Source organism: Schistocerca piceifrons, chromosome 2 (assembly GCF_021461385.2).
Source record: "Schistocerca piceifrons isolate TAMUIC-IGC-003096 chromosome 2, iqSchPice1.1, whole genome shotgun sequence".
Classification (NCBI taxonomy): Eukaryota; Metazoa; Arthropoda; class Insecta; order Orthoptera; family Acrididae; genus Schistocerca; species Schistocerca piceifrons.
Window position 1 is genome coordinate 137,276,330 of NC_060139.1, and position 18,443 is coordinate 137,294,772.

The 18,443-nt window shown below is 40.0% G+C and overlaps 1 protein-coding gene across 1 annotated transcript in view; it reads left to right on the top strand.

Moving 5' to 3' along the window:
- Positions 1–18,443, top strand: part of LOC124775038 (DNA polymerase alpha catalytic subunit) — a 256,724-nt gene that overhangs the window by 142,599 nt on the left and 95,682 nt on the right. Inside the window, exons 17-18 of the mRNA XM_047249816.1 lie at positions 1,676–1,803; positions 9,086–9,301. Of these exons, the coding sequence (XP_047105772.1) occupies positions 1,676–1,803; positions 9,086–9,301 (344 nt within the window). The remainder of the gene's footprint in view (positions 1–1,675; positions 1,804–9,085; positions 9,302–18,443) is intronic.

Genomic DNA, 18,443 nt, shown 5'->3' on the forward strand with positions numbered 1-18,443 from the left:
ATTGTTATGTCCATCTACAAATCATTGGCCTGTGATGTAAGTAAATGTGATTTCATTGAGGTATCCTGTTTAAAACATGAGTTATTGTATTTTGTAGCACAGAACTATTACTATTTTCATCAACCCGGGGTATGTCAAAAATCATTAGATTTTTGGCCGTGCGTGAATTTTACTGATAGTCCAAGAAGTTGGCAGGTATGGAAATAAATGTGGCAATGTCCGTCTCTTATGCAGAAGCCAAGAAAAAATACAAGGCATATAAACACCCGGTCTTTGCCACTTATTTTGCTGTTCCACCATGTTCTCTGACTTCGTTCTTAGGATTGGGCTCCCAGAGCAGTTTACAGATTCTTATGCAGAATTGTTTGCTATCAACAGAGCACTGGAGTAGGCGAGAAGCATCATGGCAAGAAATTCCTTATCTGCTCAGATTCCCTAAGTGCCCTTCTTGCTATGCACTCATCAGATAGCTTGTGCAAGAAGTCAAGGACGTTCTCCTCTTTTTGCGGGATGAAAAAGGAAATTATTTGCTGCTGGGTTCCAGGGCACATCGGGATCCGGGGAAATAAACTTGCTGATGCCAAGCACACATGTTCCTTTTTACCTTCTAATCACTGTTCAGTTCTCGTGCAGGCTGTTACCACATATATGACTGAGAAGACAATGAGTTACTGGAAGGCTCAATGACTGGAAGTACAGAGTAATATACTGTGTGCAGCGAAACCTTCAGAGTGACCGTGGTTTACTTCCTTCCATCCATGACGAGCTGAAGAAGTAGCCCTTGCAAGGCTTCAAGTGGAACATTTCCCATTGACACACCTTTCTTTTGCACTGTGAGGGACTACCAGTGTCTCACAGATGTGGAACACAGTTATTGATATTTAACTGCTTGTGCATGACAACGTTAGGACAAATGTGGGTCTCGCTCAGGATCTGCCCTATATTTTATCTAATAATGAAATGAGTTTGGTTTGTGTTTTAAGTTTCTGTGCGATTCCAGGACTCCTTCCCGAAATATTGGGAGATTTTAATGTGTTGCAGAATGGCTTTGTCATCCATTATTTCTAAGTAGATACCACACCACAATAATCAGGGCCCCTTTTGATGTGCCTGTACTGGAATTTTACCCTTGATCTTATTTTGTTATTCTGGTGTGATTTATCTGCATTTTATGGTTGCTTTTTTATTAATCCCAAAATGTCAGTGTTGTAATTTAAAATCATGCTTGTTGATGTAGCTGGTTTAAAACATAGTGTTCTTTTTTAGTTTATAGTCATCAACTTCATCCCTCTTTATTTCATTTTGGATGCTGGTGACCTTGCCATTAAGGGCCTTACAACACAAATAATGATGATGATAATCCTCATCCTCATCACACCCGCCACTGAGAAAATGTGAGAGATCATGTAGCATTGATAATGCTTTCAATTTAATGCATTAAGAGTGACGCTATTTTCATCAGTTAGAGAATACTGACTACATGAAATTTTGTTGTCTTTTCAGTACAAAGTTTCTGCAGTGAACCACATGTGCTGTGGCCTCCCTACCCACCACTACCTTTTTTATAACTGTTTATTACAGATACTGTAGTTTTATTGTTACATTCTACACAAAACATGATTTTAACACTTTTGTTATGTGCTTGTGTAAATACTTTGGTATTCGCTTGTTGTAGGAAATGTCATGTCTCGAACTTTGCTTGGTGGTCGATCTGAACGGAATGAATTTCTCCTACTCCATGCCTTCTCAGAGAAGGATTACATTGTTCCGGATAAAGAGTATGGCAGGAAAAAGGTTGCACATGTAAGTATTTCACAGTTAAACAAAAACTATAGGAGTTCATTGTTATAAAGTTAATACTCTTATTTGTAATGTGGATTTAGTTAAGAAATCATGTTCGTATAATCATTTGCTCAGAAATTCCCTAGATCTTCTATTTCTGAAACTCTGTTCCAGTTTTCATGTATTTTTGGCTGTGACTTTTCCAATGTGAAATACATGCTAGTCATATTTACATAAAGACTTCTTAACTTCATCCTCTGTTTGAAAGCTGTGTTGACTGATGTGAAAACTTCACCAAAAGTCTCCTCAATTTGGTGTATTCTATAAATTTGATAGTATGTCATTACAGAAAGTAATAAATCTTTGGGTAAATAATTGCATTGTTTTATTTTCTGAAAACATAGATGTTAATTTCTAAATAAATTGTAACTTAGTCACATTCAAGTGAAATTAAACAACTGAATGAAATACACAAAATGAAAAAGAAATCGAGAAGCATAAAATTAACTTGCGACATCCATCCCTCCATATTGTAGAGCCTGGGGTAGATAGCCTCTACAATGGTAGTGTTGATGATCAACAGACACACATTTTATTAGAAAACAAACTGCAGCACTCATGGCATTGTTCCATTGTGCCAATGCCCCTTTGATGTGTGATGACAGCAGTGAGCATGGTGTGCTGCTGCAGCGGATACTCAGTGGCCTGCTGGTAGCTGCTTCGGAATGCTGATACATGGCATGATTCTTCAGTTTCTTATGGTGTATTTGTTGATTGAACAGTCCACGGATGTACTGCCATCTCACAGTGTCCAAAGGGCACAATATTTTGGCAGTCAGACATGTTGCCATCATCAGGTGCGCTGATGAACTGAGTTTTTGAGGGCAAGTAGCTGACTCACATCCCCTGCCTCCATGAGCTGCTCCCTCCAGTCTGTGCCCGCGGGTCGCATGTCAGCAGTTGTTGAGACGATTGCATTGCCATCTATGATAGCGTTAATGCCAGTTCTCTGTCCACCGTGGTCACCAGATCATGTTGTTTTCTGAGAGTCTTCTTAATTAAATTCACTGCTGTTTCCCAAGACTTGCGAAGATCTTAGCTGCGATCATGGTCGATGAGATCATCCCTGGTGTGAATTTCTGACTCCTCTAGAAATTCGCATCAGGGATGATCTCATTAGCCAAGATTGCAGCTATAATCTTAGCAATGCTTGGGAAGCAGCACTGATTTCAATTAAGAAGACTCTCAGCAAACAAAATGATCTGGCGACCATGGTGGACAGAAAACTTTCATAAGTGCTGTCACAGTCATCAACGATAGTGTATCCATGACTCTCCACGTGTGGCCATGGGCACAGACCACCGAGGGACTAGCTTTTGGGGCAGGAGATATCAGTTGACCACACACCCTCAGGAGTTGAGTTTGTTAGCGCACCTGACGATGACGACATGTCTGATTACCAAAATATTCTGCACATTTGACACCCATGGCAGTACACCCATGGACTATTCTGATAGGTGATGTCCGTTCGCCAGTGCAACTCAGGGCAGGGCGCCCCAGATGCAGAAGACTGTCATAATTCTTGTATAGGAAGACAGCTACCAGTGGTGGTGTCCACCTTTGCTAGTAGAGGCATACATCAACAGTTTGCTGCACAAGTGCAGGCGGTGAAATAGCTGCACTGTGCTGATCACAAATGGTTGCTCTCCAGGGTGGGAAGCTGGCTGCAGCTGAAGTAAGCCCAGAGGTTGCCCGCCAGCTGGGAGAACCAGCAATAGGCTTGTCGGTGGTGGAGCCCATGTCTCGTAGTGGCTGCAGGCGGAACAATGTCACTTGATCATCTGGTGTAGTCCTCCCCTTGTTGGTCGTGCTACCATACTGTGCTGCTTTTGCTGGGCTATTTGTACAGGTTCGGTGCCAACTTGTTGTGCCAGGGCACCGCTTCCAACGACACACACCAAAACATGGCGGTGGCTAGAAGGTTTAGCAATTGCCCTGTTGTTCCTTTGCCTTTTTGCAGTGTTGTCGGCACTGTGGGTGCTGGCCCCTGGTCTGCAAAGTGGAAACAGGCTGGTGGTATTGCTGCATCTGACATGTAAGTGTTTTGCTCAGTTCTGTGCTCAATGACAATCAGGGCCCTTTTGCAACAGCTGTGGCAGCACTGCTATTTCGTTACTTAGAGCTGAAAAATAGTAGCGGTGCTACATATCTCCCCTCTGATAGATCCAATCCTTGGATCATAGCTCAGAGCAATTCTGCAAAGACACAGAATGCATATGTTTGTCAACTGCATGTTAAGTCTTAAGACACTAGGCCAGTATATTTCCATTTATGTATGATCTGCAGTTTCCGTAAGTGACTACTTATCAATGAAATCATATGACTTTTCCCAATTTTTTCCCTCTTTATGACGGGGTATGAGGGTCTAAAAAATATTTATATTTTCTTGGGCATTTCATTTGCTATACCAAGAATGGCAGAATTTGACACTACTGTAATATCTTTTCTGAATACATGTAAATAATCCAACTAAGAGTTGTAAATGATCACCAATCACACAGACTTACTGCTGTCCATTGTTGTGTCCTGTCACTTGCACATTCCAATCTACCAAAGTTTATATCGTCAATAGACACTGAAGTGCCAAAGAAACTGGTATAGGCATGTGTGTTCAAATACAGAGATATGTAAATGCGGTGCTGTGTTGGTAGCACCTATATAAGACAGCAAGTGTCTGTTGCAGTTGTTAGATCGGTTACTGCTGCTACAGTGGCAGGTTATCAACATTTAAGGGAATTTGAACGCGGTGTTATAGTCGGCGCACGAGCGATGGGACACGGCATCTCTGAGGTAGCAGTGAAGTTGGGATTTTCCCATACGACAATTTCACAAGTGTACCTGAATATCCGGAATCCGGTAAGACATCAAATCTCTTACATCACTGTGAGTGGAGAAAGATCCTGCAAGAATGGGACCAGCAACAACTGAAGAGAATTGTTCAATGTGACAGAAGTATAACCCTTCCGCAAATTCCTGTGGATATCAGTGCCAGACCATCAACAAGTGTCGGCATGTGAACCATTCAACGAAATGTGGTCAATATGGGCTTTCGGAGCCGAAGGGCCACTTGTGTACCTTTAATGACTGCACAACACAAAGCTTAATGCCTCGCCTGCGCCCATCAACACAGACATTGGATGCTGATGACTGGATACATATTGCCTGGTCGGACAAGTCTCATTTCAAATTGTATTTGTCAGCAGGGGACTGTTCAAGCTGGTGGAGGCTCTGTAATAGTGTGGGGCATGTGCAGTTGAGTGATATGGGACTCCTGATACATCTAGATGTGACTCTTACAGGTGACATGTATGTATGCATCCTGTATAATCATGTACATCCATTCATATCCATTGTGAATTCCGACAGATTTGGCCACTTCCAGCAGAAAAGTGTGTCACCCCACATGTCCAGAATTGCTACAGAGTGGCTCCAGGAACACTCTTCTGAGTTTAAATACTTCAGCTGGCCATTAGATTCAGAAGAACTCCCCCCCCCCCCCCCCTCCCCCCCTCCCTCCTCCTCCGTACTCTTACAGATTTATTGTTTATTGACAGCCCTACAAGGAATCATGATGTCAGTTCCCTCCAGCACTACTTCAGACATTAGTTGAGTCCATGCCACGTCGTGTTGCGGCAGTACCGCGTGCTGGTGGGCGCCTTACATGATATTAGGCAGGTGTACCAGTTCCTTTGGCTCCTCGGTCTAATGTAAATGGATAGATAGAAAAATCTGCTCACCAAGTGGCAGCAGAACACGCACGCAAACAGGTTTAAATTTTATATTCTTTTGGAGCCAGTGGCTCTTTCTTCTGGTAGAAGAATTGAAGGGGAAGGAAGAGGGGTAAGGAAAAGGACTGGAGAGGTTAAGGGAAAGGGGTAAAGTTCAGAACTCCAAGGGAGGCTTGCAGGATGGGATGAGAAGGAAATACTGATTTTCGGGGACTTATTTTCAGTAACGGTTGATAGGCAGTCCGTTTAGTAACACCCAAACCATATGATCTTTCTGTTCATAATGATCACTTCAACTTTCATTATGCACTGTGATGGTAAGCCCAATCTTCAGCCTTTAAGTTCCATGATTCGCAGTCCCGACAAGTTCTTTTTCATCTCAAATCAACAAACGCATGTCTTGCCACATTGTTGTACAAGCACTCACTAACTTTCCCTCACTGTACAAGGAGCGTTTTAATAGTTCATGCAAAGTCCCAGAGACGGCACCACCGGCCCGTATCAAGGTCATGTTTAGTTAGTAGCATCTTTGGAAAGAATGTACACCAAATTTCAGCCATATTGGTCTATTTCTTTGTGTTTGGCATTCGTGTGAATCAAGGAAGTCGAGTGCTTGTCAAAAAATGGATGGAAAAGAATTTCGTGTGGTGATTAAATATTACTTTATGAAAGGCAAAACACCTCAGGAGACTAAAGAGAAGCTTGATAAACATTACAGTGACTCTGCACCTTTGATTAGAACAGTTTATAAGTGGTTTCCAAAATTTCAAAGTGGCCATATGGGCACAAGTGATGCTGAACGTTCTGGACGCCCTGTGGAGGTTAATACTCCAGAAATCATTGATAAAATCCATAATATGGTTATGGATGACAGAAGAGTTAAGGTGTGTGAGATTGCTAGAGCTGTGGGCATCTCGAATGAATGGGTACATAATATTTTGTATAAACATCTGGACATGAGAAAGCTATCCGCAAGATGGGATCCGCGATTGCTCACGCTTGAGCAAAAACGGAATCGTGTGAAGTGTTGCGAGGATGATTTGCAGCTGTTCAGGAAGAATCTACAGGACTTTAAACGTAGTTTCGTCACTGTGGACGAAACATGGGTACATTACTATACTCCTAAGACCAAACAACAATCTAAACAATAGGTTACCAAGGGAGAATCTGCACCAAAAAAGGCGAAGACCATTCCTTTGGCTGGAAAGATTATGGCGACTGTCTTTTGGGATTCACAAGGGATAATCCTCATCGACTATCTGGAAAAGGGTAAAACTATTACAAGTGCATGTTATTCATCGTTATTGGACCATTTGAAAACCGAGCTGCAGGAAAAAACGCCAGCAATTGGACCGCAAAAAATTCCTTTTCCATCATGACAATGCACCAACACACATCTGCAGCTGTGGTCGCAAAATTATTGGAAATAGGATTGCAACTCGTTTCACATCCCCCCTATTCTCCAGACTTGGCTCCCTCGGACTACTATTTGTTCTCCAATTTGAAGAAATGGCTGGCAGGACAAAGATTTTATTCAAATGAGGGGGTGATTGCAGCATTTAATAGATATTTTGCAGACTTGGACAGTTCCTATTATTCGGAAGGGGTCAACAAATTAGAACAGAGTTGGACAAAGTGTATAAGTCTAAAATGAGGCTATGTCGAAAAATAAAAAAAGGTTTACCCCAAACACGTAAGTAGTTTTTATTTTTGCACAGACTTTTCAAATACCCCTTGTATATCACTGCTCAACTGTGTTTCTGATATTGCTGTGTGCGCTTTCATGTCTACGATTTACCTACCAGTTCATCACTTCATGGTTAATATAGCAGATGCAAATAAAATAAGCAAAAAAATTTAAAGCTTTTTCATATTCAGGTAATAATAAGAAAACAGATTTATCCTTTAGAGAAAAAGAAATATGTTTTAACATTATTATCGATCATAACTATGCTACACCATCTAAGATAAGAATACTAAAATCAAAAAAAGTGAAAGAAATGACAGAAAAAAAGACAAAAAATTACCTATCACTAATGGCTTTATCTTAACAAGTTCCATTTTTATCGTCCCTGTAATCTCCCTTCCTCATAGTAGTTCAGTGCTACTACTACTTTAGCAATGTTACCATTGTATTGGAGTAGATCCAATGCAGCCTTGCCCACTGAAAATACGGCTGTGACTCAAAGATACCCTTTGAGCATCTCTTACTGTCTGCTTTACCTACAAATAACTGTACCTCACCTGTGTCTGGCAGTCTGGACCACATGGGTTGGGTATATGGCCACTTTTCCCCTCTGACAGTGACAGAATTCTTATGCTGATATTACCATGTATCTTCACTCATCCTCAGAGATTAGCACATATAGGGTGGGACAAATAAGTGTCTCAGAGGGTACAAAAAAATGTAACTTTGGAAAGGAAATACAGTACTAACCTGACTGTAACAGATGTTAAGAGACCGTTCGTCTCTCAGAACTTTTGGGCCCTGGTCAGCAAGTTGCTGAAGGTGGATCAAAGCTGGACTGTTTTAATTGCTGCAACACAATTTTCCAGAGCCCAAAATGATCTTCCCCAAGGTCACCTTCTATCAGTAAATAATTTGAATATACATTTTGTAACTATGACTTATCAATACCGCCGCCCTCTGGAATAGCAATTCTTGAAGTCTGAGGGTAATTCATCTGTCTTAAAAAAATATTTAGTTTGCAGTCAGGACTAATTAATCTGACGATTCTGTAATATTCAATCATCAGCACCTACATTTTTAGAAGATGGAATTATTTAGTTAGAACTCATTACTGTCGTGTATTCCAGAAATATGGCAAAATGTTTTATGTCATTCACATTCTCTATGACAGCTGCAGCCCCATGCAGCAGCTTTTCAGGTTTCTAATAGGTTATTAGCATATCTATTGACATCAGTAAACTCTGTGCCACAATTTATGTATTTCTATACCAGTAAGAAGGTCCACTGAAAGTAGCCACACTTAACGATGTTTACATGTGGCGCAATGACATGCCACACATCGGGTCTACGGTAGGTGAGTGGTTGCTTTTCCCATAGTTTTGCATAGAGTTCCATCCGAGAGGTTCCAATAATGGTTATGATGGTTATGGCCAATTGTAATGTATCTTACTTCTCATTAGTTTATAGTTCAAGAGCCATTAAGTTCTTAAGCCATCATGAACATCTAACTTTCTCTGTTTCCCTTATGATGCAAAAGTTGGTTCCAAACCTATTGAGAAACTTTATGGCAGTGTTATCTTCATCTTTGTACTTTCCTTCCTTTTGTAGGTACAAAAAAGGAGCCAACATTTAGTTAGTAAAAGAATTTTTAGTGGTCAGTTAGACAGAACACAAAAAATCAAAGGAAATAGCTTTTGAAACTATGTGCTTCATTTTGAAATACATTTGTTCTAATAGAAGGATACATTACCAGTTTGCTCTGTATATACTTTTTAAGTTTTTGTTTAATCTTACCCTGAATAAATATGAATTAATATCAATACAGGAGGATTTTGATGGTGATAATGAAGAAGATGGAGACGGGACAATTCGTAAAAGCCGAAAGAAGGCACAGTATGCTGGTGGCCTTGTTTTGGAACCCAAAAAGGGCTTTTACGATAAACTGGTGCTTCTGATGGACTTCAACTCCTTGTATCCAAGCATTATACAGGAGTACAATATATGCTTCACAACAGTCAAACATTCCAACTTGAGTCATGAGGTACGGTTATTTATATCCTTGTCAGAAATAAGCACTTATGTGGCACATATACTTTTGATAAAGAAAAAGATATACTTGTGTGCTGAACAGCACACATCATGCATTCTATAACATATTAATGGAAATTTCAGGCTGAAAACAACAAACAAGAAATTGGAAAAATACACTTAAAAATCCCCTCCCCCCATCCCACACTGCCCCCAACTCCCCCCCCCCCCCCCTCCCCCGCCACACACACACACACACACACACACACACACACACACCTGCGCCTCTGTGGCCAAGAAAGAAGGGCGAATGGGTAGTATATATGTAAGGAAAAGGGATAAAAAAAAGTCCTTTTGTCAAAACAGCTTTGTGTTTGTTGTTCTTAATTTTCTCCAGCATATTTGTTGATAGAATGATAGAATAGTCTGCGGAGTGTTGTCGGTTCATGGTGTCCAACAGGCACAATATTTCGGTGGTCAGACATGTTATCATTATTTTTAGGTATTAAGTTGAATTTACAGCCTTTATATTTGTGTGATTTATTGTGTAACCAAAATTTAACGGATTTCATTTAGTATTCATGTGCATGACTTCACATCTTCATAATTATGAGCTCAATTGCCAGTTTTCTTGTGGAATAAAACAACAAATTAGCCAGTGTTTCACCCCAGGCCAGATTCTATCTAACATTGGCAGTTTCTTGGATTCAGTCTCAGAAAAGTAAATTTCTTACTCAACACGGGCAAAGCGAAATGAAGCAACACTGCACAACTATGCTTGATGAATAGAGAAACAAGTTGCAGTCATATTGCCACACATCTCTGCTAACCGGAAAGGCAGCCATCCTGCACAAATCACGTGTGGTTCATCAGATTGCCTGGATTTCCACGTGACCAGCGATCAGTGACTGACTGCTGTGATTTGTCCATACATGCTATCTATGAAGCGATTGGTTGCCCATATAATGGATTCCTGTGAAGCGATGCTTGTCTGTGGGGCCTTTTGGAAATGTAAACAGTTGCGATTTCACACTCATCAAAACGAGGCCCACAAGAAAGACGCAATAAAATCAAATCAATATGGAATGTTGTTAGAAGGGAGACAGGAAAAGTAACCACTGAGGTAGGTAGTATTACTATTGAAGAGAACGAGACCATCTTAACCAACAGTACACAAGTAGCTAATGTATTTAACAACCATTTCTTAGCTTTAGGAGAAAAAATTGCTGAGAACAGTTCAAAAGAAAAAGCCAGGTACCACATGGAAGGGGGGGGGGGAGGGGGGGGGGGAAACAGTACATCCAATTTTCTGCTGCAAAAAGTACAGTTCCTTTAATAAATGTAACACATCAACAGAAGTCAGTAGACAGGGTAGAGCATACTAAGTTTTTGGGTGTACATATAGATGAGAATTTTAATTGGAAAATTCATATTTTGGATCTTCTAAAGCGACTAAGTTCAGCAACTTTTTCAATCAGAATAATAATAATAAGCGGTTAGAATAATGTGTGGGGTTCATAGTCGCACATCTTGTAGGCATCTTTTTAAAAGATTGAGAATTATTACAACAGCCTCACAGTACATTTACTCACTAATGAACTTTGTTCTCAACAACATGGACCAGTTTAAAAACAACAGTGACATTCACGAGTATAAATCTATAAATATACTATATGCATTTTGTGCCATTTAAGGGAATGGGATAAATAATAGAAATATTAATCTTTATCTCTGTGTTGTAAGATCTTGTTTCATATGTGCATTTCTTGTGCACTTGACATGTTCCCCATCATAACGGCTACCGTACTGTACAATTGATCAGTGGAACATGCAACCAACTAACTAACTAGAAGTGAATCAGGAACAAAACCACTATAAGAACCTGCGTGGACCACATCTAGCTTCTTTTCCTGTCGGCTGATGACCCCTACTGCTTGGAGTGTCATCCATCCAGCATTTACTGACAACTTTCCTGGCATTAATCCACATTTCATCTAGGTATATTATGGAATGAATTCCCTTGCCCACAATTTCGTACAAGAATATGCTTCGATTCTGTACGGTATGTGCCTTTTCTGACAGGACTTCCCGTCCATCTAGAGCTTCGTAATGGAAAACCATACTTTTGTGTATAATTTTCAGTGATGCTTTCCCACCCATGGAAAGTTCACTTTTTTTAACAACACTAGCAACTTTGCTACAGTAGGATACTCTTTCCTGCAGTAGTAAGCATAATTGTTCCTGCAAATAGCATCACTCTGGAAATAATCTTAAGTCGGTGATGGGGTGAGACTGCTTTTTCTTCTTTCTGGGAGTTGCTAAAATGACATTATCTGATCCAAACACCTCGGAATCATTATGGTTCACATCTACATCTTTCAAATTTTGCAGTAAGACTCTCTTACTTCCTGGTGTTCTTGCACTAAGTCCAAGAATTTTTTATGTGTGTTCCACTACTTTATCGGCAGGAACCGATGGCTCTCCATGAATACTCTTACATTCTTTCTCTTGTTCGTAAAACTCAAGATTTCTCTGTAATAACTCCAGTGCCTGACTGCTTAGCAGCACACGTCGAAGCAGCATTGTCAATAGGCGAACTAACTCTTTTTCTGTGACATTTTTCACGTATCAGAATTTCCAGAAGCACAGAACAATGCAAGTGCATGGTGGAAACTGACCACAAAGCACATTGTTTATGTCAAAAAAAAAAAAAAAACAAAGCCAGCGATGCAGGAGCTTTGACATCACGACCGGGAGCAATTATTGCACTGTGATTGGTTTGTGCCACACGCTTGGTGCCCCACACTTCTCATTCTTCACTTGTCAAATGGTTCTGCTGCCAACTTGAAACTCATGCATCGAGTACAATGTATTACAGGCCCTTGTATTAGAAGTGTGTGTTGATCAAACCTACGAGTAACAAAATCTAGCAGTCTGCCCCTGTATTGCTTCGATGTCTTCCTTTAATCTGTCCTGGCGGCAATCCCAAACACTAAAGCAGTACTCAAGAATGGGGTAGCACTAGTGTCCTATATGTGATATCCTTTACAGGGGATCCATACTTCCCTAAAATTCTCACAATAAACCAGAGTCGACTATTTGCATATCCTACTACAGTCCTTACATGCGCATTGCATTTCATATCATTTTGCAACGTTATGCCTAGATATTTAATCAATGTGACTGTGTCAAGCTGCAGATTACTAATACTGTATTCGAGCATTATAGGATTGTTTTTCCTCCCTAACCAGGGCATGTGTCACAGTGTTGGCCTGTTGATTTCAAAAGAACTATGATTTCTGTGTAATGCGAAAAGTGATGTATTATCATTACCACATAATGATTCCTTGCCGTGTCTTCCCAAAAGGACCTAAGATATCGAAACCAATCTGCTCAAATGATGTGCTGGCCTTTGGTTATCTCTGCAGCGGAATATGCTCGTGACTCAATTTGACTTAAGTGTATGGTACATTCTTCTTTAAAGATTGTTCTATGTCCTGCATATATGTTCACCACCAATATTATTGAGATATGTCATTCTGTTGTTCTACAACTATCAAGCCTTGCTAATGCATGATCAAGCACCTGTTTAAATACTTCATTTTGTAACACAGTTAGTACCACAATTTGAGATACAAGTGCATGACAATTTTTGGTTGTGTTACAAATAGCGTGCAGTATGCATCAGCTGCTAATGCCTTCTGCCACACTGCACAGATGGACCCCACTCATTGCATCACACTAACTTTCTGACTCAGATTGTTGACATTTCTGTTTGACTTGCCAGGGTTTATGAATCACCTCAGAATTGAACTCACTGAATACTAGCACCTAGCATGTTAACCGGATTGTCATCCTGAATTTTCTCTAATGCAAATAACATCAAAAACATGTTATACAATATATGAGACACAGAATTTCTTTCCTTCTCTGTTCAGGTGTGCTGATGCATAGGCAACCAGATGTTTTGCCCCATCCATTTCCTTACTTAATACACAGCTGCGGATAGCTCGCTTCAAATGAAGGACAAATTCCTCCTCCTAATTTATGAAAACTAGTATCAGTTTAGTTGTTAACAATTCTTTCAGCCAAATGAATGAATCTTTGCATTTTGGTGACCAGTGAAACTTCATTGGTGTTTTCAGTAGGTGAGTTAGTGGCTGTGCTGTTTCCACAAATTTTGGATTCAAACTTCCAGTAATCATTTGCCAGGTCCAAGAAATACTGCAATTCTTTTTCCATGCATGGAGCCAGAAAATTCTCTATACTTTTGTTATCCTGGGGTCTGTCTGGATTCCTTTATGACTAATTATATGCCCAGAGTACTGTACTAGTTCTAACACAAAATAGCACGTTTCTAAACTGAATGTTAGGTGTGTGCCACAAGCAGCCGATTAAACATCTCCCTTATCCATATTGCATCCTATTCCATGTTCTTCACAAAGATAAGTATATCATTTAAGTACTCCATACGTCCCCACAATACCTTGATGGTGCTGAAATGTGGACGGTGCATTTTTCAATTCAAACAACAAATGCTGATACTGATAATGTTCTTATGCTGTCTTGGGTGATCCTCTGGTGCTACCTGTATCTGGTGGTATTCATTCCATAGATCTGTGGTAGAAAAATATCTGCATTGCCCCAGATTATCCAGAGTATCCGTATATTCAGGGTTGGATAAGCCTGTGATGGTACCGATACAACACAAACAATACTCCTTTGTCCATCTGCACTTATCTTCAGGTTGGTTAACACTGGTGCTCCCCAGGTACCTTCCTCAATAACACTATCTCATAGCTGTTGGTTAATAAATTCTTCCATCACCATTAGCAGGTAATGAGGTATAAATACGGCTTACAATAAACAGGCAGTTTGTTCCCATTTGGGATTCTCTGTCATGTCACTAGCAAAGATGCACAAGAAGTAAACAGTTCAGTATTCTAGCAATATTCTATACTCCTGCAGAGTCGCTACTTTCTCCTGTTATGCAGCTAAACTGGCAGCTTACTTAAGCTTAGGGTGCGAATTTGCTGTGCCTAAATCATCTTCATGCAAGATCTTCAAATTTGCGACTGTCAATCCCTGAGACAGTTCGACATTCGCGGTCCCAAAATTCTTATGTAGTTCCTCATTTTCCTTTGGTGGCTCTGCTACGTGCAATAAGTTTATTGGCTAGTTATTTCATATGCTCACTCACAGTAGTTTCCTCATACCTTGTGGCACATTGTAGCACAAATTGATACTTGGTGGCCATGCACACATTCTTAAATGGTTCCTCTTGCACCAGTGATGAACCTTGCATTATCTAGCTTTGTCGGCATTTTCACCCAGATGGAAATACATGCTGTCAAGTTCTATCATGCTCTGATCAAGCTCAATTTTCGCTTGACATTCAAGCAAGAAATCAAACCTTAAGATTGTGCAGGAAGCATCACCTAAATGGAACAACAGTTCCATACAAACCTGAACAGTTTTTGCCCCAACCCGCAAGCTCAACACAGCTGAACCTAGCAAACACGCATCATTTACACCAACTCCACTTAATCTACGTTGTGGCTTTGGCTAAGTTCTTAGGGAACCCTGATTGTACTTTTCTTAATATGTTGGGTGGCAACATCTATAGGAATGTATGTAATGTACTCTATTCTGCTTCTTGCAGAAGGACTGTGTTGGAATCATTATTTCTGTCATCTTGTTTGTGCCAAAATTTAATTTTCTAACCCTCTCCACAAGTTTTCTATAGACACTCTTGAGTTTTTGTGTTACATAAAACCTAGTTAGTTTTTTGTGTGTTTCTGCACCAAGTCCAGCCTCAGAATTTCAAATGTCCATGCATAACTTAACTGCTCATGAACCAACATTGTGTAAGCCTTTCCATCGCCACCAGATGTAATTTGGCCATCAGTATATGCTGTTCACATTTATTGAATTCAGAAAAAGTCCTTTGTTTGTCAAGATCACAATTTATTATTTTACCAATAAAGGATTTCTTCCTGAATCCAAGAAAAGTAAACAATTACAGATCGTGTATCTCCAATTTGACCGTATCAGGTAACAACATAGAAACTGTTTTGCTGACCAACATTCCAGCTTAGAACCTGTTAACAGGTTGTCTATGAATGCTAAGAAATCCTCTTATGTCTTACTAGAAAAAGGAAAGACCAGGGTGGCATCACTACCACCTTGGACACACAGTGACATCCTGATTGAGGATTGATCCCTCCTGTCCTCCCTCAGTGCATCTAACTGCTTGTGTGGCTGTGTGTTATCTTCTTGCATTTACTCAATCTGATTCAATGAGCTCTGCAAAGCCTTTGTTGTCAATAAAAGGAAAAATTCAAAAGGAAAGTCATCAACACAAACACCTCAATTGTATTTCCTGCCACTGGGCACACCTAATTCTTACATCTGAGTGCTAATCATGAGCATTCTTTACATTCCCTGGCGTAATATTCAGGCCTCCCATTCTTGGAGATTTCGGATAGCGGAGCACTTGCCCACAAAAGACAAAGGCCTCAGGTTTGAGTTCCAATCCAGCACACAGTTTTATTGTGCCATGATGTTTCGTGTCAACAGTGGTGAGTGAAGAACTGCGACAAGTGAGATGCTGATTAACCGTATCCCTGTGTAACATAGACTTAATGTGCATATCAGGCAAAAATTTGTACTTGTCATATTTCAAAGAGGGCTAACATTTATCTCTTCCCATGTGGCTGAGCATTGAAAGCTGGCTTCTGTAGTTGTCTTTAAGATGATCAGTATCTTGAGATTTAAAAAGTCCCTGATGTTAAATTTGCTGTTCAGTGTTCCCCTCAACACTACGCACTAAGGTAACATGTTCTGTTCGATGCTTCCAAAAACTTATATTTGGCATTCATTTGTTATGCCACTCAAGAATGCAGTCAGTTATATTGCATTATCATGGTACTATGTAACTCATTTATGTCATCACCACCATAAGACAATTTAAAGTAGTATTCATTCGGAAGCACCAGGTATTTCCACTCTGCATTCCAGTGATGATGGTATTCTGTGCTATTTTGCTGCCTGAGGTGTTTATGTAGTTTCTTGGCAAAAGAAGCCAACTAAGTGGTGTACAGTGCACTGTTCCAACCTGTGGCTGACTGCACTAATGGTTTGAGATTTTTGCCCCAGTGTAGATCAAACTGTGTAATCAGTTACGGTCATGCGTACAAGAATTCTGTAATCCTGTGCCATGGTCTCATTGTGTGATCAAGTATTGACTCTTGATTTTCACATCCTTTGGTTCAACGCACACCTGTCTCCCACAACACACTCTATACAAGACAAAATGTCTCAGTGTATCAAACCCATTTCATGGAGACTCATTAGTCTGGTGCATTTGATCTCACAAATTGATATTATGCCGTTTCATGTCAGAAAGTATACTGGCACTTGGTTTTACATTCCACTTTATATGATTTATATGACAGCCCTTTCTTGAGTAAGTTTGGTGTTACATTAAATTTTCCGTGACTTGAGAGGGTTTCGCTGGGACACTACAGTCTTAATTATTTACTCCTGGTACCGAACTGTACATATCCTCCAAAATTAGACTCATTGGGCCATTCTCTTTTGGAATTAAGTATTGGGTACATTGGCACCCTTAATATGTATGAGTTTTCCATATAATTCCTAATAAAGCTTTCCCTTGACCATTTCCTAATCAGTACATTTTATTTATCTTTCACTTTTTTGAAGTACATATAGTGGAAATAAAGTAGCATGCTAAGAGAGAAGGCCTGTTGCAAGTCCTGTTTATTCATTACTGATTGTTAGTAACAAATATGCCATAGGACATGTAGTACCAATTCAGTACTTCCTAAAATGCTTTGTTTCTCTTATCTTATATGTCCTTATTGCTAATACATGCTTGGTTTGGTTGAGTCTGTAAGTTTTTGTGTTCCCTCAGTTCGTCTCAGTGAGCCAAGCCAGTACTAAGCAAGAACACATCACATGCTGTTTGTGCCCAATTCCAGTCAAGTTGTAAGCAACATGGAGTAATGAGTGTGTCTTCCATGTTGTTACTCTTGATGAATTTCTGTACTCTTGTGACTACTCTAGCCATGTGTACACCTTGCCATCAAAATGAGGGTGTTGTATGGGTCAATGTGTTCATGTAATATGGCAAAGTATTGTTCCAAAATTGAATCTCATTTCTTTTCTACACACTGTAAATAGCAACAGTGTTGACACATTAATCATAATGTGGTTTTAAAGAATCAGCAATCTTAATGCAATTGTCAAATTCAACAAGTAATATATGCATTATATATACAGGGTGAAGAAAAAATGACACACTTGATGACCGGCCTGTGATTCCTCATCCCAGTTCGAAGAACAAAGTGTATCCAGCAAAACTTAGTCCCACCGATAAGTTTAATACAAATGCAATTTAAAAAATGGACTCTGTCAATGCTGTAAATGCCTGCAGCCTGGGCAAGAATAGATAGCGTGAACTTTGCAGTGTTGTGGGGCTGTCTATTTGCTCAATGAGATGAGGCAAGTCCATGGGGAATGGATATCCAGACTCGCTGATGTTTGAGTCACGTTCATGCAAAACGTCCCCCCAGCCAGTTAAAGCATCGAACTGTATCCAGTTTACACCTCGCCGATGTAGTATTTGCATCTTTCTTTCTGTTGTTGTTACCTTTATTTAAAGATTGAGAAGTAACATGAACGTCTTACACGTGTAAACAATCACTTTGTTTCATCCATGACATAAATAAAGCCATTAGAACATAATGGTGGATACTGTAACGTCACATGCATCCATTGAGGTACAAAAAAACACAATAGGCTACACTAAATTGTACACCATGCCACATATGGTAATTTCATTCTGTACATTTGATGTCCAGGCTTATCTTCACGGAACCGATACATACACCTACGAGCAAAATTCACTTTAGAGATGATGATCAAAGCAACCACCCAGTTGCCTAAGCGGCATGCACGCTGGCTATTAGGTCATGTTTATCCATGAATAGAATACTATAAATTTGTTCCCTTAAATATCCCCTTAAATAAAATCTAGCGGGTTAAGGTCTGGGGGCACGTGGAGGCCAGAACAGTGGATGTCCATGACCAATACATTTCCTTGGAAACACTTCATTTAAGTAGTTACATAC